The sequence below is a fragment of the Pantherophis guttatus genome, chromosome 3, assembly GCF_059756535.1.
Source record: "Pantherophis guttatus breed Tessera chromosome 3, ASM5975653v1, whole genome shotgun sequence".
NCBI lineage: Eukaryota > Metazoa > Chordata > Lepidosauria > Squamata > Colubridae > Pantherophis > Pantherophis guttatus.
The window spans coordinates 102681160-102707098 of NC_142065.1; the positions used below are offsets into that span (position 1 = coordinate 102681160).

Consider the following 25939-nt stretch of genomic DNA (forward strand, 5'->3'; position numbering starts at 1 on the left):
ATGCCTTTCCATTCTCAGTGGGATCCCCTCTATAGCATCCATACTGCTTATTATCAATAAGGTTAAGGAAAATGCACACAATCAGGACATGCAATGTATTTCATTATACATTACAAAGAGGAAAGGACAGCAGTTTGACATTTAATTATCATTTTTAAGAGCAGAACATTCCTGATATATTATGGCTCCAGCCCCCACCCACCCCCAAAAATAAACTACTGTAGTAAAAACCTGTATGTTGGATTTAATTTCTCTAATACCAGGTTGCAAAGCACAGAGTTATACCTGGAAAACTGTCATGATGGCTGCAGGAAAGGTATCAAAATTTGCCGAAGGAGTGCCATCCATAAAATTAAATCTGTTTACAAAAGAAAACAAATGTGAACATTAATGTTAGGACTTTTTCCCCCCCGATTTATCCCACTGAAGAGAGCAAAAAGTTGAATTATCCAACCTTGTGATCTCTTTCTGTAATTCTATATTTCAGAAAGGTGATGGACTTCCTTTTACTGAATTTGCTCACATGAAATCCAGACAGCCATTGTCTGGGATGTTTTAATTTGGATTCCTGCAGGGGGCTGATAGTCTAAAAGGCCCCTGCATGGCAGAAAAAATAGAATCAAGGCAAGAGAATAGAGTGATAATATAGCTGAAAAGATAATTCAGGAATTATCTTTGAAGAGCAATGGAGAGTAATTGCTATTTGTTTTAGATATTTAACTGTATCTCCTTATCATTGAAAGGATGACCTCAATCTTCTGCCGCTTCTCTGGATTCTAACAAATTGCCAATGTGTACAAATTTCCAAACCCAGAAGTAAGAGCTATGAATCTTTGAAACAATTTTTAAAAAACAGATGAAAGACTGTAGAATGCTTATTTCTGTGACAGCTACTGAGTATTATGTTTGTGCAGTAAATCTGCAAAATAGAAGAAAGGCATATCTTCCAAAATCTTTCTTCAGAATCAATTTAACTAGGCCCTCATATCCTGCGTAAGCAATTGCTTCTCCTAGGGCACTTAAGCATTAAGTAGCATTATTGGAAAATGTTATGGAAGCTTTTGGAATAATCTAGCATTTTGGGTGACACATTAAAGAAGCTTTCTTTGGTTATGTACTTACCTGCCACCAAAAAGCTGCATCCCAAGTAGAGCAAAGACTACAATGAAGAGGAAAAGGAGGAAGAGCAGGCTGATAATAGACTTCATAGAACTCATCAGAGAGACCACCAAATTCCTCAAGGAAGCCCAATACCTGGAAAATCCAGATGTGGTTATAGCCTGCTTCCAAAAGCATCACAAAATTGTTTTATTTGGGAGCACCAGGATTTATTTGGGTAACCAGAATTTAGCAGAATTTTGCCATAGTATCATAGCATCCTAGGGTTGGAAGAGACCTTGAAGGTCTTCTAGTCCAACTCCTTGCCCAAAACAGGAGTGTTCATACCATTCTGGCAAATCACTGCCCAGTATTTTCTTGAAAACTTCTAGTGATGGAACATCCATGCTGTAGCAGGCAGGCTGCTCCATTGCTTAATAGTTGTCACAATCAGGAAATTCCTCTTTAGTTCAAATATCTCTCACTGTAAAGCTTCTACCCATTGGTTCTTGTCTTATCCTCAGGAGCTAGGGAGAATATATCTAATGCCTCTTCCCTGTGACACCTTCATGTATCAGAAGACTTCTATCATACTTCCCCTTAATCCTCTCATCTTTAAACAAAACATAACAAGATTTAGCCCCCAAGCCAGTGGTGAAATCTAAATTTCTTTCCTACTGGTTCTGTGGGCGTGGCATGGTGGGCGTGGCTTGGTGGTGGGGGTCATGTGACTTGGTGAGCGTGGCTATGCAACTATGTGACTGGGGGATCAAAAGACAGAAACTCACTAAGAATGTCCTGATGGAGCAGGGTTGGAGTAGAAGACCTTTGGGTTTAGTTTTTAGTTTTAGTTTTTATTGAATTTCTATACCGCCCTACTCCCGAAGAACTCAGGGCAGTGCACAGCCATGAAATAAAACACATAGATATACAAAATTTAAAATCAAATAAAATGAATTAAATAAATTTGGCTGAATTAATACCCATAATTTAAGATACCCATATTTTAAAATACAGTAAAAATTTAAAATTTACACTTAAAAGGGAGAAGATTTAGGCGAGGCCAGCTTGATGAAATAAAAGCGTCTTCAGCTCGCGGCGGAAGGTGCGCAGGTCCAGAATCCTCCGTATATCTGGGGGGAGCTCATTCCAGATTGTCAGTGCCCCCACAGAGAAGGCTCTCCCCCTAGGGGCCAACAGCCGACATTGTTTGGCCGACGGCACCTGGAGGAGCCCCTCTCTGTGGGAGCGTACTGGTCGGTGGGAGGCTATTGATGGTAGTAGGCGGTCCCGTAAATAACCAGGTCCTAAGCCTGACCAGGTCCCTTCCAGCCCTGGATTATCCTCTGAAGCTGCGTCTAGTGCCAGGTTTGTAGTCCTTACTTCCTCTCCTTTTTCTTCCTTCCTTCTTTCTTTCCTTCCCTCCTTCCTTTTTTTTTATTTTATTATTCATATTTCTATGCTGCCCACTCTCTGAAGACTCTGGGCGGCTTACACCAAAGACAGTATACTAAATAGCATATTGCCCCCAACAATCTGGGTCCTCATTTTACCCACCTCGGAAGGATGGAAGGCTGAGACAACCTTGAGCCGGTGAGATTTGATCCACTGATCTGCTGAACTAGCAGCCAGCTGAAGTAGCTGCAGTACTGCACTCTAACCACTGTGCCACCTTGGCTCTTCCTTCCTTCCTTCCTTCCTTCCTTCCTTCCTTCCTTCCTTCCTTCCTTCCTTCCTTCCTTCCCTCCCTCCTTTCTTTCTTTCTCTCTCTCTCTCTCTCTTTCTTTCAGAAACACCCCCCACCCCGTTTTTGGCCTATACCCCCCGCCCCGTTTTGGCCTAGCAAGCTTCAGGACAGCCTGCTGGGAGCAAAAACGCACTCCCCCACCCCACCCCCATAAAAAAAAGGTTCCAATGATCACGTGCCACAGCTGTGATTCTCGGAGCCTTTTTTTTACCTTTTAAAAGCATTTTTTTACTACTGGCTCAGGCAAATAGGTATTAAAAATGCTTTAAAAAAGAAAAAAAAAGGCTCCAATTATCGCATGGCCCAGCTGTGATCGTCGGAGCCTTGTTTTTACTTTTTTAAATCATTTTTTTACTACCTATTCGCCCAAGCCGGTAGTAAAAAAATGCCTAAAAAGTTTTTTAAAAAAAGTTCCGACAAATGAATGATGTCGGAACTTTTTTTTTTTTTAACTTTTTAAAGCATTTTTAACTACCGGTTCTGGCATGGACCCCTGCATGTGCAGAGGATACAAAACAACAAGCGGGTGGGTAGGCGGAGCCTCGCGCCAGGATCGCTACCGGTTCTCTGAACCACTCGCCATGCTCACAACCGGATCGGGCAATTCAGTCCGAACCGGGAGCATTTCACTCCTGCCCCAAGCTCTTTACCATCTTTGTTGCTCTTCTCTGCACTTTTTCCAGTTCCTCAGCATCTTTTTGTATTATGGATAACTAATAACTGTATACAGTTCCAGATGTGGCCTGATAGGTGTAGCACTCCCTGGGCCTTGACACCAAACCTCTATTGATGCTGCAGTGGCTTTTTTGGCAGCTGCAATACATTGCTGGGACATTCTTAACTTGTAATGTACCAAGAGTCCCAGATCTTTCCTGCAAGTATTATTGCTAAGCCAGATACTACCAATCTTGTATGTGCTCTGTAGATATGGTTTTTCTTACTTAAATGCAGAATTTTACATTTCTCAACAGTGAACAACATTTGTAGGATAGCACCCAATGTTCAAAATTTTCAAGATCCTTTTGAATCTTGAGCCTGCATAGCCTTTCCCCCCACTTTGTATCACCCACATATTTTATCAACATGACTTCTGTTCCCTCATCTAAGTCATAGATGTTGAACAGTGCTATGTCCAAGGCATAACCTTTGAGGTACATTAAAGATCACATATTGGATATAGTTGTTCAGCCAAGTGGTGAGTCCATCTTATAGCAGGAACATCCAGCCCACATTTTTCCCACTTCATCAAGAAGGAGACTATGATCTGCCTTACCAATTCCCAAAGACTAAATATACTACATTCACAGCATTCTTTTGGTCAACTAATCTAGTCATCTCATCAAAGAAAGCAATAAGATTTGTGTGGCGTGACCTGTTTTTAACAAATCCATACTGGATTCTGATAATTACCCTATTTGTTTCTAAATGCTCAAACGCCCACTGCTTAATTGTTTTTTGTAGAATTTTCCCAGGTATTGATGTCAAGCGAATCGGTCTGTGGTTTCCTTTTTCTGTTTCTTAAATATTGGAACCATGTGAGCTGTTTTCCAGTCTTCTGAAACTTCCACTATGTTCCAAGGAAAACGTATGAGCATGGGTGTGTACGGTATATAAAGGAGAATTATGTGTTATTATATCAGTTTTAGTTTTCTAAATTTTTGCTTAGCTTTTTATAGGTGGATAGCCCAATATTATTAACACTAAGGATGGCAAAGGAAAAGGGGGAAGTTATTATCTGTCAATCAAACAATCAAAAAGGCAGAGAAAAAGGACAGAGGAAACACTGAGAAAACAGGTAGAATAAATCTCACTTTGTGACTTTAAAGATCCGTAGAAGTCGTAGAGCTCGCATGACACTAATCCCAAAAGAGGTCCCAGGTCTAAAGATAGCCCAAACTACTTCGAAGATGCTCCCCACTGTAACCTAAGAGAGAAAACATGTGCAGAAGAAGTCCTGAAATAATACAGTGGTCTCCAAATTGCAGCCCTCTGAGAAAACTATATTCGACTATAATCCCAATAGTCTCTTTCAACCAGTATGAACAATTCCACTTCTCAAAAGGTGCTTCACACATTTGTGCTGTCTTGTGCACACAAGATCAACAAATATATTTATGCTTTGCAATGAAACAAAGCAATAGCAACAATGAACCTGCTATATATTTTATTTCATTTGTTTTAGAGCTACTTTGCATTCCAAATTGTACAAAATCCTGAAAACAATGCAAAGTACCGAATCACTGAACCCTAATAGAAACAACATACTGGCTAGTTTTACGGCAATAAGTAATCAGAGCTTCTTTCAAAGAATCCTAAAAACGGTGGCTTCTTAGCAATGCCAAATAGCTTGTGTTGGACTCTTCTACCTTACAGAATTGTAGTTCCAACTATTTTCTGGAGAGAAATTATTTTTTAACCAATTAGGACTGGATATAGGTATTCCTGGATTTTGCCCATTAAGAGTAAGGACAAGAAAGAAATGTTTAAGAAGCAATGGTTTTGCTATTTTTATGTATGATTATTGCTGCAACATTACTATTTATGCATTAATAGAAAGATCTAAAGCAGAGCAATGGATGATGAATATGACAGAGCTAGCAAAGGTAGCAAAATTGATTGTTTGATTAGAGAAAGATCAACAATTATATTTATTAGTAACTGGAAACCGCTTATGGACGTTTTCCTAAAAAAAGACAAAAATGAAGTTGTAATTGATGAGTTTGGTGATTCGAAAGGGTAGCATATGTAAAGCAGGAAACTATGATATAACCTTAAAGAGAAGATAAAATATAAATCAATTTATAACCATTGTCAATAAGATCAGAAGCCACTTCCTTATAAACTTTTCTTTTTTCTTTCTTTCTCTTTTTCTGTTTCTTTTCTATTTTCTTTTCTCACTATGCACTGATTTTCTTTATCTGTTCTATTTCTTTTTCAGTTCCACTGGTGGAAATTACCAGTGAGCAAAATCATTGCTTCTTTTATATCCATCCATCCATCCATCCATCCATCCATCCATTCATCCATCCATGATATTCCTGGCTCTATACAATAAAACTATCTCCCACTATATTTTTACCTGTAGCAGTGATATTTTCCCAGAAATCTATTTTTGTAGGAAGAGCTGTACCTTCATAGCCAATTAAAAGATAAGTTTGAAGAAACACCTTCCTTCTGACATACATAGACTACATAGAGGGACTGCACACATAACCATCAGTTTAATCAAATTACTGTAAAACTTTCCTCTGAACCAACTTCCCTTTGCTCATCTATGGCACCGCATTCTCTGCCTTATTCATTTATAAGGGTTTATTCCCATCAGTGCATTTCCTCCAACTAACTTATTTCCTTCATTATCATTTGCCCTGCTTACCCCGCAGTCAAAACAGTTGAAAGAAGAATGGAAATAAAGACGTGGTCCCATTCCATACATCTTCAAGGACATCTCTAGGAGGAACAGGCCCAGAAAGATAAACTCTGCATAGTCTGAAAGAAAGCCATCCAAGTGGGTTAGTTCCAGTTCTACCTTTCTGTCTCATTTATTTTTGAAAGAAAATTTATAAAAATGAACAAAATACCCTCAAATATCAGGCTGACATTGTCAAATTTCTCTACCTGATTGGGCACCCAATCAAACAACATAGGTCAGAAAAGTTAGTTACAATCATCCTGGGAGCTAGAAAGAGTCTTTATAACTGCAGCGTATAAAAATGTGGGGAACATGATAAAAATTGCTTTTCTATCCAACTTCCAAGAAAAATTAGAAGGCACATCACTGGATCATTGCCCAATTTCTGCTGATGAGCTTTTCCCTGCTGGTATTCTTACAAAGTAAGTTGTGTTTTTATATGATCAAACCAGATATTTGAGAGATTTTATTTGAGTCAGCCTCTCAATATCATTAAAACACAGATGTCTGCAATAAAAATAAATGGTAATGTATCCGAAGAAGTTAGAAGTTAGTCAATCTCTGCTCTAACTATCCTTCAAGCATTCTTCTTTCTGGACACCTAATGATGTGAATTATTTTGATTTACTTTAGTTTAGTTTACTTAAGCAAAATCGGTAAGAAGCATGTTTCTTCTTTTGCCCCTTATTTCATGTACAAGCAGTAATATGGGATGTCCAAAAAATATTTTGGAAGCCTTTTCATGTAGTAAGCAAAGAACCTGCTGTAGGGAATTTAGTGGATTGGGTTAGCAGTTGTTCAGAACTCAAGAGTCAAACATTTTTCTCCAGATTTGGCTTGTTGCAAAAGTTTATCAGTAATTTCACAATTTTGTTCTTCTGACTTGCTATTGTTTCCAGGCCTGTTGTTCTTCCAGCTATTATTTATCTGGGGTGCTGTTGTGGCATACACAATTTTGTTTATAAGCACCCATAATGCCATTACCAAATTAAGTCTGTAACATCATCAACAACATAATGTGGGTTGTCCATTTTATTAGTAAGAGTAAAAAGGAATGAGGTCAGTGATAACCAAAACATTACTATTTCAATTTACAATTCTAAAAACTGGTCTGTTTGAAAATGTGAATGCATTTTATATGTTTTCCTAATATATGCATTTTCCTTTTCACTTTCTCCTAATATATTCATTCTGCACACACTAACAGATTGTGAACTACATTACAATATTCAGGAAAATGTAGATATTTTCATATAGCTACTTTTTGGATTGCATTTCTTTTGGGTTATGCATTGAAAAACCTCAATATCATTCTCTTCAGTAAATGCAACTGAGGATTTGCCCTAACTTAATTGTGGAGGTAAGAAGGAGATTTATCGCTGCTCTCATGAATTTACTCAATGAAATATAATTTTGATCTAAACTTCTGTCACAATATGCTTATGCTCCACAATCACCAAAATTCAGTCTCTGTGTGGAGGTGAGACACTTTTACTTAAAATGCAGTTGGTTCTAGGTTACCGTTTCTTGTTCTCTGCTTCAAATCGGTTGCAAGAATGTTGCATGAACAACACAGAACTCCATCACTTACTTAGCAGGTGTGTAAGCCACCCAGGCTGTTTGTGATGGACGATAGCCACACAAGCAGTGTTGAGGGCCACTATGCCCAGGACAAGCCAATAGAACACCTGGGATTTCACCATGTGACGAACAGAGATCCGTAGGAGGCGTTCCTTGTGTCGGAAGTATGAGGCCCCATCCAATTTTGCACTTTTGATGCTGGATCGAGCAAGTGGGGTTCCTACAATGGAATGAAGAAGAGAGATAAGAAGTGCTGAGAGCTAGTAGAATTCACTATAGGCTTTAATTATTAAAAAGCTTACAGTTATTCTGTCATTGTCTCTTCCATCATGAGGCCTTTCCTTACCAGTTTGGAAAATTTTCTTCCTACCTTCTGTCACAAAACTTTACAGGGAGCAACAATGGAAAAAGGTACAAGTGTAGCATCTCCAGTTGACTGTATAGCAGCTGTAGTATAGCAAATATACAATTGTCCACTTTACTTACTGTATTTTTTGGAGTATAAGATGCACCGGACTATAAGACGCACCTACCTTTTTTGGTGAGGAAAACAAGAAAAAGAAATCTGCTTCTGCCTCCCAGCGATTTTGCCTCATTGCAGCAAACAGCAAACAGCCTGCTTTACTTTCATTTTGTTTTCAGCAAAGCTCGATTAGCACAAGAAAAAAAATCTGCTCCCAGCAATTTGCCTCCTTGCAGCAAGCAGAAGAGGCCCGCACAGCAATAGGAAATGGTAGTCCCTTCAGCCTGAAACAGCTGAGAGTCGGGGACAATCAATTTGTGCTAATTAGGCTGTGCTGAAGCTGAAATGGGCTGTTTCTTCTTGCTGCTTGCTGCAGGGAGGTAAATTGCTGGGAGGCAGAGGCCAAAGGGTGGGGGGCAGTGGGTGGGAGGGGCTACATTCGGTGTATAAGACACACTCAAATTTTCACCCCCTTTTAGGGGGGAAAAAGGTACATCTTATACTCTGAAAAATATGGTACTATAGGTCTGATCTGTTTCTTCACTTCTGTTTGAATGTGGCTGTTTCATGATTTGGGACAAATATTATACTGTAGTAGAATGAAGTACCTTAACTAGCTGAAGGACATACATTGTTAGTTTCATCTTACCCACAGACGAGATATCCACACGCTCATCACTAGAATCACGATTCATGGCTTCTGTCCGGTTCCTTTTAATAGTTGCTCTCCTAAGTACTAAAAAAGGAGAAGAAAAAGCACATCAGTAAATATTACCTCTGTTATGAAGTAACAGTGGGCAGTTCCTAACTTTGACTTTATAATAACTGAGCAGAAACTCAATTATTCCTGGAGGTACATTATAATAAGAGCCAATAATGGTAGGCATTTCACTGGGTATATACACTATACCTTGCCTTATGATATAATACATATCACTTAACTCCATATACTTTTATTATTTTAGTGTATGAATTCTTTGTTATATATCTCCTAAAATTAAAGTTGGACATTTTGCTTTAGATATAATTTCTAGATCACTATGAGGGTTAAACTAGGAACCAGTTGTTCCCAGGGCAGAGATGAATGCTATGTAAGCATACAAGAATTGCTTACTTCCAAAACCATTAAGTGTTGTACCATGTATCCATTCATTTGGAAGGGGAGGAGGTGGAAGACATGGCCCCAGGGCTGTAAAACCCTGTTATCATTGTTCACTGAGACAACATTATCCATGTCTCAGTACAATTTCTAATCGAGCTGACTCATATCTGAGTCTTCTAAAATCCAGCTGAAGAGTGGAATAAAATAATGAAGTATTCAGAGATCTGTGATTTACTGCCAAGCCATAATCTGGGGAGCATGATGATCAGGACAGGGGATATCTATCAGTAGTGGGTTTCTACTGGTTTGCCCCGATTCAGGCGAACTGGCAGCGGCGGCGCTGGGAGGCTCCACCCACCCACCTGGACATCATCACGGACACAGAAAGTTCTACGCATGCACAGAAGCGCCATGCGGGAGTAAAGCGAGCGCATGCACGAGCACGCTCACAGTTCCAATCCAGTAGCAAAGGTAAGTCAAACCCACTACTGATATGTATATGTGTGCTTGTATATTTGTTATGGCTGACATCAACTATAGATAAACTAAAGCTGAGAGGATATTTATAATTTGGGTTTATTCTACAATTACTCTGTATGGTCTGATATCCAAAGTATTATTAATAACATTTTTCAAAGAGAAATATGGCTTAAAGATACTCAACTATATACTGAAAACTTGGAATACATTTGTCTAAGAAAAGTGTTAGATTTATTGAACTTGGAGTGTTGCCAAGAAGATAGCACTTTGTTTTGTTGGAAAAAACTGTCATACTTCATACTGGATTGATATAGGCTCACTTTTTAGCCTTTCAATGGACTCCTTACAAAAATAATGGAAAAACCAATCAGTTAGATCCTGTATGGACACATATTAATTCGCTCTTAAAAAACAAAGTCACCATTGCATACAGTATCTTGCTTTGTTAGTTCTATTTTAACTATTTTCTCTATGTATTTATTCAAGATTTTTTTTCTTTTCCATATTCAGGTAGTTTTCATTTAGCTACCATAATTGAGACCAGAGATTTGGTTGCTATGCAAGGCAGTCACAAAATGAAACCACAACTGTGCTTATGATCTTATTCCATCTTTCAGCTTTACAGATTTGTAAAGGTTGTGGAATTATCATCTGATATGGAAACCCTATGCTACTCTTGCTTATTAATAGGTTGAACGGACCCAAATTTCTGTATCTGGGATGTTTGAGTATGCCAGCACCTGGATCACTTGACAAACCTGCCATGTGATGCTTTCCTGGCTGCTAGACTTTTTTATTCCTCTTACCTGATCAAGTAGCACAATTGGGGAACAATCACAAAGAAAAAACAACTTATAGAAGACACAGATTCATGCCCTGCTGCTTTTCCATTGCAAATCCCCTTCTTTCTCCACTTTTGGCTGTCTCCATAAATAGACAGAAAGGTAGAAAAACCTGGATGTGTGGCATGGAGGCAGTTTCACCCCATCTTCTACTGACAAACATGCATGGGCTGTGCATAAGGAGTTACTGACGTACGACTGTGACAGCAACTGTACTGTGAATCAATTAGAGAAGTGAATAGTTATTTTATGAGAGAGAAGGAGCCTTACCTTCTAAGGCTGATGTGCCAGAATTTTTGTTCTCTTCAGCCAGCATTACTTCCTCTAGAGAAAGATTTATAATTGATTTAGTTATTCAGTTGCCTAGCTTTCTTGAACTTTAGTGAAGCAAACAGTTCTCAGTTCTCATATCCATTGAAATAGGGGGAAGAGGATTAATACAAAGGGGGGAGGTAAGAAAATAAAGCAGCACAAAATAAGCTTAAAATAAAATTATTCCAATGGAACAATTTAAACATCTAAGGTTCCAAGGACAGCTTTAAAGAATCAAAAATTTAGTCTTTTTCAAAGGGTTTCTAAGCAGTGGTTAGAATGCAGTACTGCAGGCTATTTCTGCTGACTCTGGCTGTCTGCAATTTGGCAGGCCGAATCTCAACAGGCTCAAGATTGACTCAGCCTTCCATCCTTCCGAAGTGGGTAAAATGAGGACCGAGATTGTTGGGGGCAATATGCTGATTTTGTAAAATTGCTTAGAGAGGGCTGTAAAAACACTGTGAAGTAGTATATCAGTCTAAAAGTGCTATTGCTATTGCTCTCTTAGGCTGAAGCATCACAATCAAGGGAGAAGAAAGCTTAAAGCTTAGAGCTATATCTTTTTGCCTTGAGTTCTAACATCAGAAACTTTAAAGTGGCTTCCAAAACAAAATATAAATAATAGTTTCATTGGTAATAAGAGCATGAAAATATTGGAGGCACAAAATACAATTATTGTACAATTGTACAGTTAGAGTACGAAAGGAATGTCATTCCATAGCATAACCCTATGCAAAATTTCTGAAAACACATACTTTGGGGGACTTGGTAAGGAAAACAGCCTGGTTCAAAATGGTTCACAGAGTTTTAAAAATTAGCAATTACTAATATACATAAAGCACGATTCTGATTTCAATAGCTGAAACTGCAAATTATGTTTTGGTCTGGTTTGGTCCAATGGTTATGAGATGTTTCGGCCTAGTTTGGGGTAGTGGTTAAAGTCCCCAGACTATAAACTAGAATTCCTGTTGCAACCAATGGATCAATTGATTAAAAAAAAAGTGGTTTCTGCACTCGTAAGAAGAAGAAGAAAAATATATTTCAACAATCTATCTTTTTCAGGTACAGAAAGAGGAATGGGACATGATAACAAACTCTTAACATTTTCTCTTTCACTGTCTGCTTAAAATTATTTTATGTCAGCTCTTTTTTCCTTGCTGAACAAAGCATAAGAATACCATTCATTGGAAGGGATTGCTCTGCTCACTTTTGTTTGTTTGTTTCCTTGTGTCAGGGATGGGGGTGGGGACAACAGATTAGCCAGTTTTTGAATAAATTAACCCCTTCATCCCTGAACAATAATAGTATGATTTATAACTGTGAGATCAAAGTAAAGAAAACTTTTATGAAACCAACTTATGTAGAAGTACAGTAAATCAATGAGTCAGTGGATTCAAAGATGTAATGCAGAGATCCTCAAACTATTTAAATAGGGGGCCAATTCACAGTCCCTCAGAGTCTTGGGGGTGTGGACCAGCTGGGGGGCATGGCTAGGTGGTCATGTGACTAGGTGGGCATGGTCAATTTAGCAGTCCATTAAACAATGCACACAAATTAAACTTTAATTGGTTTTGCTCCTGGGGGTGTTTTATTTGCTTTTGTTCACATGTTGCTCTTTTGGTTGACTTCTTTTTACAAGATCATTTTTTCAGTTGTTTAGGAGTCTAGTGGTCCACTTCAGGAAACTCAGTTTTGCAGCAATTTTTCTCTGCCCAAGGAACTTACAATCAACAAGTCTCTGTCTCTCTGTCTCTCTCTCTCTCTTTACCTCCCCCTCTCTGACTCTCTCTCTCATTTTCTGTCTGTCTTTCTTTGTCTCCCTCTGTCTCTTGTCTGTCTGTCTCTCTCTCTTTCCCGCCTCTCTCTATGTCTCTCTCTGTGTCTTCTCTCTCTCTCTCTCTTTCCCTCCCTCCCTCTCCCTCCCTTTCCCTCTCTTTCTCTCTCTGTCTACCTTCTGAAGACAGGGGAGGTCAAAAATGGGGCATGCGGACCTCAGGAGGCCTCAGTGTGCCCTGTTTTTGGCCTGCCGAGTGCTACTGGAGGCAGGGGAAGCACTCTGCAGTCAAAAAATAGGCTAAAAAGGGCCGATTTTTGGCCTCCTGGGATGTCCACATGTTCTGTTTTTTACCTCCCCACCTCCAGAAGACTTTTCAGGCCAAAACTAGGCTAAAACAGGCCCGTTTTTGGCCTCCCAGGGCATCCACATGTCCCATTTTTCATCTTCCCTGCCTCCAGAAGCACTCTGCAGGCCAAAAATGTTGGCCTTACCTTCCAATTCCAGCCCATGGGGCTCGCGAAGGTAAGTCTTGTGCTTGGCCAAAGGGTAGGGGCCAGCAAGTGGGTGGGGCAATAGGGCGGGGCAGCTTCATAATCCTGCGCGGGCTGGATTAATGGCTTCAGCGGGCCATATGCGGCCAGCAGGCCGTAGTTTGAGACCCCTGATGTAATGTCAAATACCTTTGCTCCGTTCAAAACATGTCTCTAATAAGAAATATCTAACTGGCAAAATATCATTTAATGGGCTAATTGTGCTTGACAGAAAACAATTCCCAGCTATTTTGCCAGTATCAGTTTCAGTTATTGCTTTCTATTTTACAAATAAACATCTTTAGAAATATAAACATTAAAATGGCAGCCTAATTCTCTAAAATAAGATTTTGGATCATAATGAAGATGGTGCAGTTTGTCCACAAATAGGCCTCCATCATAGAATAATCAAATTTGGCAGTCAATATTAAATGTACTGAAATGAACACTTTGAATTGTGCTTGGAAAACAACCAGCAACTAATATAGATATTTCAGCATGGTAGTGATGGAGCTATCCTGAGAGATGTCATTCCCTACCTGTTCAACCAATTTCAGGGCCAGCTGTAATGTTGAAACTATCTTCAACAGCTGCTCTGCAAAGAAAATATAATCTAACCTTGTATAATTGCTCCTTATGTCACTCTCTTCCAGGTAAGATAATTTGTAAAACTCATAACTCTACTCCTATACACTATGAAATTTCATTTGAAATTGAAGTTCAAAATTATGTTAAAGCATATCTACTTTATACTTGCTGACTTTGCTATTGAAATTTCCAGGAATGTAGCAAGTTTTGCACTATTGCAATTGTTATTACAAGACATTGAGTTTGACTCATGCTGATTAAGGGCACTGAATCTTCCTGTGTATAAATGTGTGCCAGTTTGGTTTAGCGGTTAAGACAACAGCCCAGAAATGGGGAGACTGTGAGTTCTACTCCCACCATAAACATGAAAGCTGGATGGGTGACTTTGGGTCAGTCAATCTCAGCCCAACCCACTGCACAGGGTTGTGATTGTGGAGAAAATAGGAGGAAAGAGTATGTTTGCTTCCCTGAATTATTTATATAAAAAATAATACTGGGATAAAAATAAATAAATAAGTAACCATCTGTCTTTATTTCTGTTTTTAATTAATTTATTTTTAGAGGTGTTATCACTAATATCCTTCTGTACCCTGTTTTTTTTTTTGGTGTTTTTGGAAGATGGGTTTTCCTATATATTAATGAAATTAAAGTTAAGTCAGACATGTTGACTGAATAGTCCAACAGCCATGACATATCCAGGTAGAGTCCCAGATTACAAACTTCTTTTTTCATAAGAAATGCAATCTTATTCAGAACAAGCAGATATTCTAAATCCTGAAGTCACGTCTTTGGATTTAGCAATTATATCTTTTCCAAATTCAGTTTCAAATTGTATTCATCCATCCATCCATCCATCCATCCATCCATCCATCCATTTATTTCCTGGAGTTATATGGGTGCCTATCTCATATATGTGATTCTGGGTGGCTAATTCAATAAAAAAATCAGTGCAATAAACAATGGAATTAAATAAAACACATAAAACATAAAATGGCTACCAGGAATAAACCTTTCATCTCATCCCTTTTCTTAGAGAAAAGCCAGAAGGGTTGGGGCAAATCAATTCGTGGTGTTCCAGAAGGCAGATACTGAAAATGCATTGTTTCCCTGGTCCTGACTGATGATAATCTAATAATCAGTTCTTGAAACATGCCCTTTCTGCGAGACCTGATGGGATGGGGTAGAGACAATCTCTTATAACCTGAAGATATGCAAGAAGTTTTGAGGTGTCCAATCCTGAAGCCACTGTCAACTCTGAAGCAAACCTGGCTGGGGCCATTTTGAAGGCTTCAGGGTTTCCACAATGCAAAGTTAGGATAGGGAGGAGGAACATAGTTAGATGCGGGTTTTGTAGCCAAAACAAAATAGTTTTCTGTGAGAACCAAGGACATTCCAACATGTGGCTGCAGAGAGAAGTCCGGTTACCAGGTGACCTTGATTGGACAATGTGACTGATTGTTGGGAAAAGGGGAACTTTCACTTTTTAATCAGGTGAAAACCGCGGGAATTTTCAGAATCAGTTTTCACCAATTTGTGCCAATATGATATATCCAATAAAATTGTTCTTTGAGGAAGCTGCCTGCCTCGGAGTTCTGACACCCACAGAAGAACTGCTCAGTATCATCAGTGTATGCTCCAAAAATGCATGAGTTTCTTCAAACTCATGTATGATTCTCCAAAGCAACTTTACATAAATGGTAAATAGCATCAAATATGGAACAGGAATTCCCCTATTTTGATGAGGTAACAGTGGATCCACCAGAATCTGCACTCTTTCTAGAGTCTCAACATCTTTTTTACATTGTGGCAACCAAAACAGTAATCACAAACAAAAATAATTCAGAGAAATCATCAGCAAAATTATTTGAATACACTCTAGTTGCTTTTTTAAGTAAAAAGGTCTCTCCTTGAACTACTGTGTCAATTTCACTTATTTTTCATGAAACAACTTTCTCCCCAGCTCTCTTATGACATCACAACAATGTTATATGACATTATTCATCTATATTGTTGTGTAGGAACAAGGAATACATTCTACTGGGATTTATAAGGGCACTGTGATGGTCCTATGTAGATTCCTAACCCGTTTAAGCTAAAAAAAATATATGCCTTTTAAAAAACAGCATGGAATATTTTAGCAAATTTAAAAAAAAAAACTCACCAGATGCTCACACCTACACAAGAGGTGTGCAGCAGAACACTTCATTTACAAATAAGATAACAATAAAACTTTATGAAAAGGAACTTAAAAAAAAGAAAGCATATTTTTAGAAACAAATGGAACAAGACTGAACATAGGAAAAAGTAATTTCATTGTCTCGCCAACAGTATTGGTGCAAAGACTAGGACAGGTATCTTTTCCAGTAATGTTTCTAGTGGTTCTCTGAGGGAGGAGCTCAACAGCTCCGCTGATTTAATTGGCCTTGGAATTGCTTCAGCACAACTTGTATTACCTGCTTTGTCTATCCAGGCCCGGTAGCCATTCAGCTCCCGCTCAATCTGCTGCTGTCTCCTCAGCTTCATGAAAGCCCGGCGATTTTCCACTCGCTCTCTCTCTTTGGCAAATTCTCTGTAAAAAGGAAAGGCCAAGAACTGATCAGTTTGGACTGTATTCTGACATAGTCAGGTCAGGAAGGAAAAGGGCTGTTTTAAGTGGCTAACAGAATGGAGGATTTTCACCAGCTACTTTCATCATCTCTTTAAAATACCGTAAGTTTGATTTGAGCTGCACTAGAAATTGCAGAGCTATTCAGAAACCAAGAGATTAGAACTTTGTCTATATGTTTCACATTTCATAAAGAATTAGCAGCCAATCCATGTCAATCCTTCCAGCCAAATGCAGAGAGAAAAATGGCAGACAATCAGAGCTTTCTTGCTACCATTTCAAGCTGGCCAATAGTTGTATGCCTTTTCTTTCCATTCTCTGATTCCACTGGGTCCTTGCAAAAAATGATAGATGGATGGATGGATGGATGGATGATTGGATGGATGGATACATAGATGATAGATAGATAGATAGATAGATAGATAGATAGATAGAGTAGATAGATAGTATGCATCATCTCCCATGCTCTACATATTTATTTGCATGCATCTGTTGCATCTGTGTCTATTTTTCTAAATCCCAAAAGTAATTTGAGGAGGAAACAGCAAATGGGTGTCAGTTGCTAAAAAATATCAGACATGTATGTTGAAACTATCAAAGTCTTCTTGTGACAGCAAATCTAGAACAGATAATCCAGGAAAAATGAGAATCCTCTCCAATGGGAGGATAGACTATTCTTGAGTACAAGCCATTTTATACTTTTTTAAAGCAGTATCTGCTGTCCTAAAACAGCATTTCCTTGTCCACAGTTACCCACTAAGCATCACAGCTAAAAAGAGATATCCATAAACCAGTAGTCCAATAATTACAAATTAATGGATCAAATTCAAAGGGAAAAAGGACCTATTCCTTCTTCTCTAACCAATTGTGAGTGACCATTTGAGTAAACTACACCTAGAGAATGGTCAGCAGACTGTTGGTTTTCTCTATGAACTAATCTATATGTCACTGCCAACATACTGTATAAACTACTTCTCACTCTCAAGATAATAAACAGGGAACTATGTACTAAATATATATCCTCTAATTTTGCAATCTGAATTACAAAAGTAGAGGAAGTGGTTGGGGACAGGTCATTCCAAAAAAGCCCTGTCTACGTGGTCACTAAAAATCAACCCTAATTTGATAGCCCATAATCATAAATTTTGGAATACTGTTGCTGGTGAACTTACTTGACACCCTCCAACTTCTTCCCAAGTATATCTTGAGCAGTGGTGAAATCCAAATGTTTTTATTACCGATTCTGTGGGCGTGGCTTGGTGGGCGTGGTGTGGCTTGATGGACATGGCTTGGTGGGCATGGCAGGGAAAGATACTGCAAAATCTCCATTCCCACCCCACTCCAGAGGAAGGATACTGCAAAATCCCCATTCCCTTCCCACTCCTGGGGAAGGATATTGCAAAATCTCCATTTCCACCCCACTCTGGGGCCAGCCAGAGGTGGTATTTGCTGGTTCTATGAACTGCTCAAAATTTCTGCTACCTGTTCTCCAGAACCTGTCAGAACCTGCTGGATTTCACCCCTGATCTTGAGCTATCTACAGGCTGAACTTAGCTTCTAAAACTGCTCCTTGTTGAAGTTATTAAATGTTTTTAATATCATCCTTTTAAATCATCCTCAGTCTTTGTTGAGTGTTGTGTTCCTAATACAACTTTATGGATTATGCAATTGAGAGAATGATAGCTTTCTTTCCTCTTACCTTTGTAAGAGAAAAGTAGAGGATTTTGTATGGCATGCTTGAAAGCAGAAAAACATAGTTTATGAGCCAGAGGATTTGACAGACTGTAGCAGATAAAAAGTAGATCCTGTACATAATTCAGAAAAGAAGGCTATTGCTATTGCCCACTGCTCAAACAGTGCCTCTTCAATAGGCAGTTATGATTCTACACATTCCTTATGCATTAGCTTTCATAAACAAATTATTTTCTGTCTCTCCTACAACTGAAATGTTGTTGATAGGCTGGGGGCGTGGATGCATTATTCAAAAGAAATATACATTGGCACAGCTTTGCTATATAGTCTCAGGATCTGCTGAAGGTGTGAAAAGGGTAGGTGAAGAAAAGATTGAAGAAAATGCAGGAACACTAGCAAGGTCCCTCTAGTAATACTCTAATCTCCTGGGTAAACACAATCCTTGCATGAATTAAGCTCTAGGGAGTCCACTCAATACTGTGGAAATTTTTCCTCATTACATCTCCGAAAGCTAACATTCCAACATAGAAACGATCAGAAGTACGAAATAAAACACTGTTGGCACAAATACAATTAGAATATTCTGGGTCATAATCTCTTGTTGTACAGTTCTAGTATCACTCAGATAGGTTCCAATAAAAGTTAGAGTTTGTATAGATCCACCTCTGCAGAAGGATAGTACTGCCAATGCCCACAGCCATAGCTTCAGTTTAAAGGTATGTCAAGTAGCCCAAGGATAATCCACTAGCAAGGTGTGAATTTGATCAGATTATTGGATAGGAGACCACTACACTACACTAATATAGGTAGTCCTTGACTATTTGTTTGACGATGGTTTGAAGTTACAACAGTGCTGAAAGTGATTTATGTACAGTCCTCTCATTTACAACTGTTACAACTGTTACAACTGTTGCAGCATCCCTGCAGTCATGTGACTATGATTTGGGAACTTGGTAACTGTCATGCATTTATGACAATTGCAGTATCCCACAATCATTTAATCATCATTTGTGATCTTCCTAGCCATTTCCAACAAGCAAAATTGGAAATTGGTAGGAAAGGTCATAAGTGCCAGTCCTATGATGTCTCGCTTAACAATCATGGTGATTTTCTTAATGTCATAAAATCGGAAACACTCACATGATGCCTCATTTAACGACCACACCATTTAATAAGAAATTTTCCATCCCTGCTGCAGTAAGTCAAAGACTACCTGTAACATGCCAGGATATCTGTGCTAGGAAGGATCTATGAAAATTAGAGTCCCTCTGGCAGGAACAAATTCATGTTTATATGATAAAAAAACCTGTAACAAAGATATTTTATTGAACAAATAAATAAATAAAATAAAGATAGCTGCAGGTTGCAATACTTATTAATATATCAGGAAACATGCCATTATATCACAGACACTGTTTTGCTATTCCTTCCCAAATAAACCAGGATAATTTTGATCACCCATCTATCCACAGAAATTGATACACTACTAGAAATATATCTATCACCAAAGGTTGTGCGGTAGATATGATAGACTGATTGGAAAACTGCATGTTTGGTTTTCATGTTTACATTTGCTTTGGGCTCTACTATTGGACTTTCATTATGTTTTATAACAATTTGTATACTACTGATGTTGTATATAATTTATAACCTTCATTGAGAAGGCTTCTTGTTTTATCGGTGATCTAAAAACCATGTTTTAAGAAATAAATAATATTAAGGAAAGACATAGATCTTAAAATTAGATGTTGATCAATATTGATCATTTGATATATATATTTTAAAGATAGACCATAACAAGATAAAATAGAACTGCACCAGTGCTGAGGAGAGGAAACATGGTACCAGAGATATTTTCCTTATATTTTGCCTGTTTTTATACTCTTATAACAATATTCAGGTACTTTTAAAATAATAATAAATCGGAAGTTAGCAAGTTATAATGTAAGGCACCAGCCTTCAGAATTTATTTTTATATTTCTGCATTTCACATTAACCCATGCATTCTTAATATAAGAATAGGCATTCTTAAGAAATAAAAACAAATGTGATTACAACGCAGTGTCTATAGAGATTCTCAGTCATCCAAGCCATGGTTGTCCCAAAGGTGCTTTTTCAAGAGGCAACTGGACTTTCTGGTTTTTCCTTGAAGATGTTTCGCTTCTCATCCAAGAAGCTTCTTCAAGTGAAACGTCTTCAAAGAAAAACCAGAAAGTCCTGTGGCTTCTTGAAAAACCACCTTTACAAAGCAGTGGTTTGTGCAGAAGCATGCCCACCTGACTAGGAAAGAGAAATCAGTAAACTAAGGTTGTCGAAAACAGCCTAGAGGCAGATAGGAATAAGTCAGTTTTCCTTTATGAGACTTCTATATGCATTTAAAATTAAAAATATGTCAACCAGATCTACCATAATAGTTCTTTTTCCTGATGTAAAATTGGCTAATATGTCAAAATATAAGAAATTCTTATATTCTCATCTAATATAAGAAAATTTAACTTTCATACTGTGTTTTCAGGTTTTGGTAAACAATCCATTTAGATGTCAGCTTTCTAAATGTGTCTTCTGCAGTGAAGACAAATACAAAGAACAGAAACTGGAGATGATGCCAGGATCACACTGATTTGACAAGAGATAGGAAAGCAGATTGATTCATGTTTATGAAACTGTGTTACAAATGCAGCTTCATGATAAAGCATGACACAAATTAATCCATGTTCACATAGATAGCATTTTGCTTAACCCACACACTTTTATAGAGAGGTATATTTTCTTGTCAGTAATAGAAAAGGTATATCCTATCTCAAGAACAATAAGCTGTTCAGTGAGAACTTGTCAGAGGCAGTAGTAGACATCTGTTTGACAAAGTCAAGGCCTTCATATTTTCCCAATGAAAAGTAAAAAGTTGTAAAAGAAAACCAAGAGATGTATAATCAACATATGTACTGTAGTGGGAAGAACATTCAATTTACAGGCATGCTTAGAAATAAAGGTGATTATGAAATATGGTGCTTTCTTTGCAGTAGCTCAACTTTTGGTCTTTAAAAAAAAAGAGTGGAAGAAGCACCCAGTGAATATCCATGATCACATTAGGGTCCATAAATATCATGCTGGAAATACCAGATCTACAGTGGGTGTAGTCATATAAATCACAAGTAGTATTTAATCACCTGTCCTTCTTCCTACTTCAAAAGGGCCCACATATTTAGACTTCACTTGTAGGAAAAGGCTCCAACTTCTCAGTATTTATGACTGCCCTTTTCCGCATTTGTTCTACATTATTCTTATGTACATATTGTGAATGTATCAACGTATTCACTGAGTTATTCACATTCATATTTTGTTTAAAAAGAAATAGAACTTTCAAATTAGAATTCTTGAGAACTCTCCAGTGAATTCCTACAGGGTTGAGTGACTGGTTAATTTGCAGTTTGTCATGTAGCTCTTAAACATCAACCTTTAGCCACGTTCAACAGAGCTGCTTTGCTGTGCTCTACTCCTATTGCAGACCATCAAGAAATCTTTGCCACTTGCACAATTGTACACTTAACATGTACCTAAAATGGGCCCGTACAGTTAAATACCCAATATTCTAAATGCTGTGATTGGTGGTTCCCCTGACTGAAATTCTAGCCCTTCCCAATATTACCCAACAATGAAAACTTCCTCCAGTTGGCATGTGCTACATATGCATAGTTATTCCATATACTTCAGCTATGTTTTTGTTTGTTTTATGAGGACCCAGATTTTTGGTGGCAATATGTTGACTCTGTGAACCTCTTAGAGAGGGCTATAAAGCAGTATGAAGCAATATATAAGTCTAAGTGCCAATGCTATTGCTATCCACATGATTGAAATGCTTTTCCAGGGCCTGGAAGCTTGCAAGTCTGACAGGCTTCAGCTCAACCTGGACAATGCTGTGGATGGCTATGAATTTTAGGGCTAATGATTTTGCACTGTTAATTCTGGATGAGGTGACTCCCTCAGGCAAAGTTGGAGCACAATCTGGAGTTTTCTGGAACTCATGGTTTCTGCTCAAGGAAGAGGCCCTCACCTAAGTACACATTGTATAGTAGTTGCAAACACATTTCTAGATTAGGAGGTATGAGTCACTCATGTCTTAATCACCTCTAAGAAATGTACTCCACAAGCTGCTACCCTTGAAGATATATTCTTCAAGGGTATGTGGGGCTCAATTACAACCTTGTCTATCTTGCCTTCAAAACCTATGGGACTCATTCCTCTGCAATGTATCTAGGCATTTCAGATCCTGCATACACTGTATAATCTCTTTTTATTTCTACACGTTTTAATGGTTTATAACTATCACAACACTCAATGCTTAATTTTGTATTTATTTTGTCAGATAAGCCTATGCCCATCATATATAGTTACAATACAGATAAATAAATAGGAAAAAGAGGTCATTCCATCTTGGGAGAGATATGTGTACATATGCACACATATATATTTCTGCTTGAGTTGCCATGACAACAGTAAGAGAACTTGAATCTGTAAACAAAGCTTTATATGAATCAAAACAGAGAAACATACTGAATGGAAAGACTAATTTTGATTGCCTTGTCCTTTTTGTTCCACCTCAGGTGGGTTTTTTTTTTTTTTTAGGTAAATGTATTAATTTATTATAGAGTAAACACATTGATATGAATGCCCAATTGCCCATCTAACCAGGGGTGGCTTGTAATTTTTTTACCAGTTCTGTGGGCGTGGCTTATTTTGTGGGTGTGGCTTATTTTGTGGGCATGGCTTGATGGTCATGTGACAATTATTTAGGATTTAGCAGAGGTACTGGTCTACCAGGCTGTACCAATCTACCCATTTATTTTTGCAGGCACTGATCTACTCATTTGTTTTCTTTTAACACTGATCAGCTATAGGGCGGCCCTTTGAAGCCCCGCCGCAAGAATTTAAACAGTTTTTTTCCCTCTAGCCATCAGCTGGGACTCAGGAGGCAGAAATAGATTGGGGGTGGGGCCAAATAAAAGGTAAGAATAACGCGGGGGCGGGGGGGCGAAGGGGGGCAGAACCGGTTCAGTGACGTCATATTGCCACCGCTACCGGCTCGGCGGAACCGGGAGGAACCCACCACTGAATCTAACCAATGCAATTGTAGGTGGCAAACAAAAGATTAAAATATCATACACAATTGATATCAATTTTAAACAATCCCTGTAAAAACATTTTCTTACCAAAATTACACACAGACACCAGGATTCCATAAACATCTTGGGAATGTCTGGATGTATAACCAGTTGTGTTACATATGTGTACTATGGTGCACCCAATAGGCACATGCTGCTGCTTATTAAAGCAACTGAAACTTCAACATGCTCCTATTTATTTATCTGTATTGTATTTATCTGTACTATGTATATGATAGGAACAGATTTATCTGACAAAACAAATACAAAGCTAGGCACTGATTGTTGTGATAGTTATAAACCATTAAAATATGTGGAAATCAAAAGAGATTATACAATGCATGCAGGATCTGAGATGCCTAGATACAAGTGGTGGGTTTCAATTTTTTTTACTACCGGTTCTGTGGGCGTGGTTTGGTGGGGGTGGCAGGGGAAGGATACTGTGAAATCTCAATTCCCTCCCTTATCCAGGGGAAGGTTACTGCAAAATCCCCATTTCTTCCCGATCAGCTAGGACTTGGGAGGCAGAGAATAGATGGGGGCGGGGCCAGTCAGAATTTTTATTACCGGTTCTCCAAACTACTCAAAATTTCTGCTACCAGTTCTCCAGAACTGGTCAGAACCTGCTGAAACCCACCTCTGCTAGATACATTGCAGAGGAATGATCCCATAATTTTTTTAATATTATTTATTATTTTATCATAAAAATAAAATACAAAACAGTCAAACCATCCAACAAAATGAAACAAAACAAAATCATACGTTCAACCCTAATAACAACAACAACAAAAAAAAAAACGGTGCAAAAAAAGAAGAAAAAATGATCAATTAAATTTAACATGTGGGATCCATCCTGGCTGGGTGCTGAAAGAAAAGAAAAAGCAGTAAATTCTCCTCCTCTTTTACAAATATCCTGTCTATAACTATAAAAAGGAAAAAAAATATATATTCCCAAAACAAGCCTGGAGTCTGTTGTTTTGGCTGTGATGACTATGGGTTTCCAGCTCTACTAAAGCAAATACCAGCTGGCCTACGACTCAAAAATGCTATTCAGTTAAAAAGTTAAAAGCACCAGGCTACAACCAATCCTTCTCCTAATTTGAATGTCAATTCAATATTTGCCATCAAACTGCAATTTTATTACAGAAGGGGAAAGTTATTAATAATAACTTTTAATATTAACATATTAATATTAAAAGTTAATATTAATTTATTAATTTATTAATTAATAAAATGTTAAATATTAACATTTAATATTTAACATATTAATAATATTACCTGTACTTAATTTTAATTAAATGAAATCTATTTTATTTCCTGGCCCCTGTACCTGACTTATCTTATTAGCCCATAACTACATTTGGAGTATGACATTTCAAGGCCAAGAATATAGCTCTTGCCCCAGAAAAAATGCACATAGCTTGAGCTACTAGACCTGGACTACAAAACTATACAAAACCAGGTGACAAAATAGAGATTTTCTTTCATTGCTTACTGCTGTCTAATGACCGTACATATTTTTGCAGTGTGCATCTGACAGCCCTATGCGCTCCTGATTTGAAGTCTATCTAGCCTGCATCTGATTCCAAGGTTAAAAATAAATAAATAAGGATAAATACTGTAGAGGTCTTTAAATTGCCCATAAACTTCACCAGTTCGGTAAGCAGAGTAGGCACACTGGTTATCTGGCACATTATTTTCTACAACAATCAAATATATTTCTACATAATTTACAATAAATAATAATAGCTTTGCATCTGTACAAAACAGTTAATATTTGCTCAGTTTGTCTAATGTTTTGTCCTCTTTTGTACTATCATTCGGTAATAGATCACAGAACATACTGAAAAAGGCTCAGAGCTAAGAACCCCTTTATGAATTCAATAGCCTATAGACAATCCGTTTTCTGCCATTTTGCCTAATGGTATACTGAAAAAGTATTGAGCTCTAACACAGGAGGGCATTACAACTTTCCAGCTGAAAATTTTATCTATCAGTTCAAAGTCTGCTATATTAACAAATCAGTTCTGCAGTTGCCAAGAAACCATGTGTCCTGAATACATCATTAAAAAATGTCAGAAGTTTTAAGAAAAAGATTAGGCAATGCAGATCTGTTAAGAAAGAAGGAATGGAAAAACTAGAGTAGAAGGAGTTTGGAAGTTTGAAAACAATAACCTGGATAGCATTAGCACGTAGACTTATATACTTATATATGAGTCCTTCGGGAGTAGGGCGGTATACAAATCAAATAAAACATAAAACATATACCACTTCACAGTGCTTTTACAGCCCTCTCTAAGCAGTTTACAGAGCACCCAATAATCTGGGTCCTCATTTTACCAACCTCAGAAGGATGGAAGACTGAGTCAATCTTGAGCCTGGTGAGATTTGAACTGCCAAATTGCAGGCAGCTGGCAGGCAGCAGAAGTAGCCTGCAGAAGTAGAATGCAGTACTGCATTCTAACCACTGTGACACTACAGCTCTAGGATATCTTAAAAAAAGAAAAAACAGAGGACCAGGGAGGCAACACTAGGAGGATTTAAAGAAGGG

At 38.1% G+C, this 25939-nt stretch overlaps 1 protein-coding gene across 5 annotated transcripts in view; it reads right to left on the reverse strand.

Annotated features, from left to right (window-relative positions):
* The window catches only part of CACNA1E (calcium voltage-gated channel subunit alpha1 E), a 453280-nt gene that overhangs the window by 99780 nt on the left and 327561 nt on the right, over nucleotides 1-25939 (reverse strand). For all 5 annotated transcript variants that reach the window (XR_015733193.1, XM_060690120.2, XM_034409672.3 and 2 more), the window contains exons 11-18: nucleotides 16386-16501; nucleotides 10996-11049; nucleotides 8951-9037; nucleotides 7849-8058; nucleotides 6222-6334; nucleotides 4657-4769; nucleotides 1123-1254; nucleotides 286-358 (exon numbers count right to left, since the gene is read on the reverse strand). Coding sequence is in view for 4 of the 5 variants with exons in the window: in XM_060690120.2 (XP_060546103.2) it covers nucleotides 286-358; nucleotides 1123-1254; nucleotides 4657-4769; nucleotides 6222-6334; nucleotides 7849-8058; nucleotides 8951-9037; nucleotides 10996-11049; nucleotides 16386-16501 (898 nt within the window). In the remaining variant the exon portion in view is untranslated. The remainder of the gene's footprint in view (nucleotides 1-285; nucleotides 359-1122; nucleotides 1255-4656; nucleotides 4770-6221; nucleotides 6335-7848; nucleotides 8059-8950; nucleotides 9038-10995; nucleotides 11050-16385; nucleotides 16502-25939) is intronic.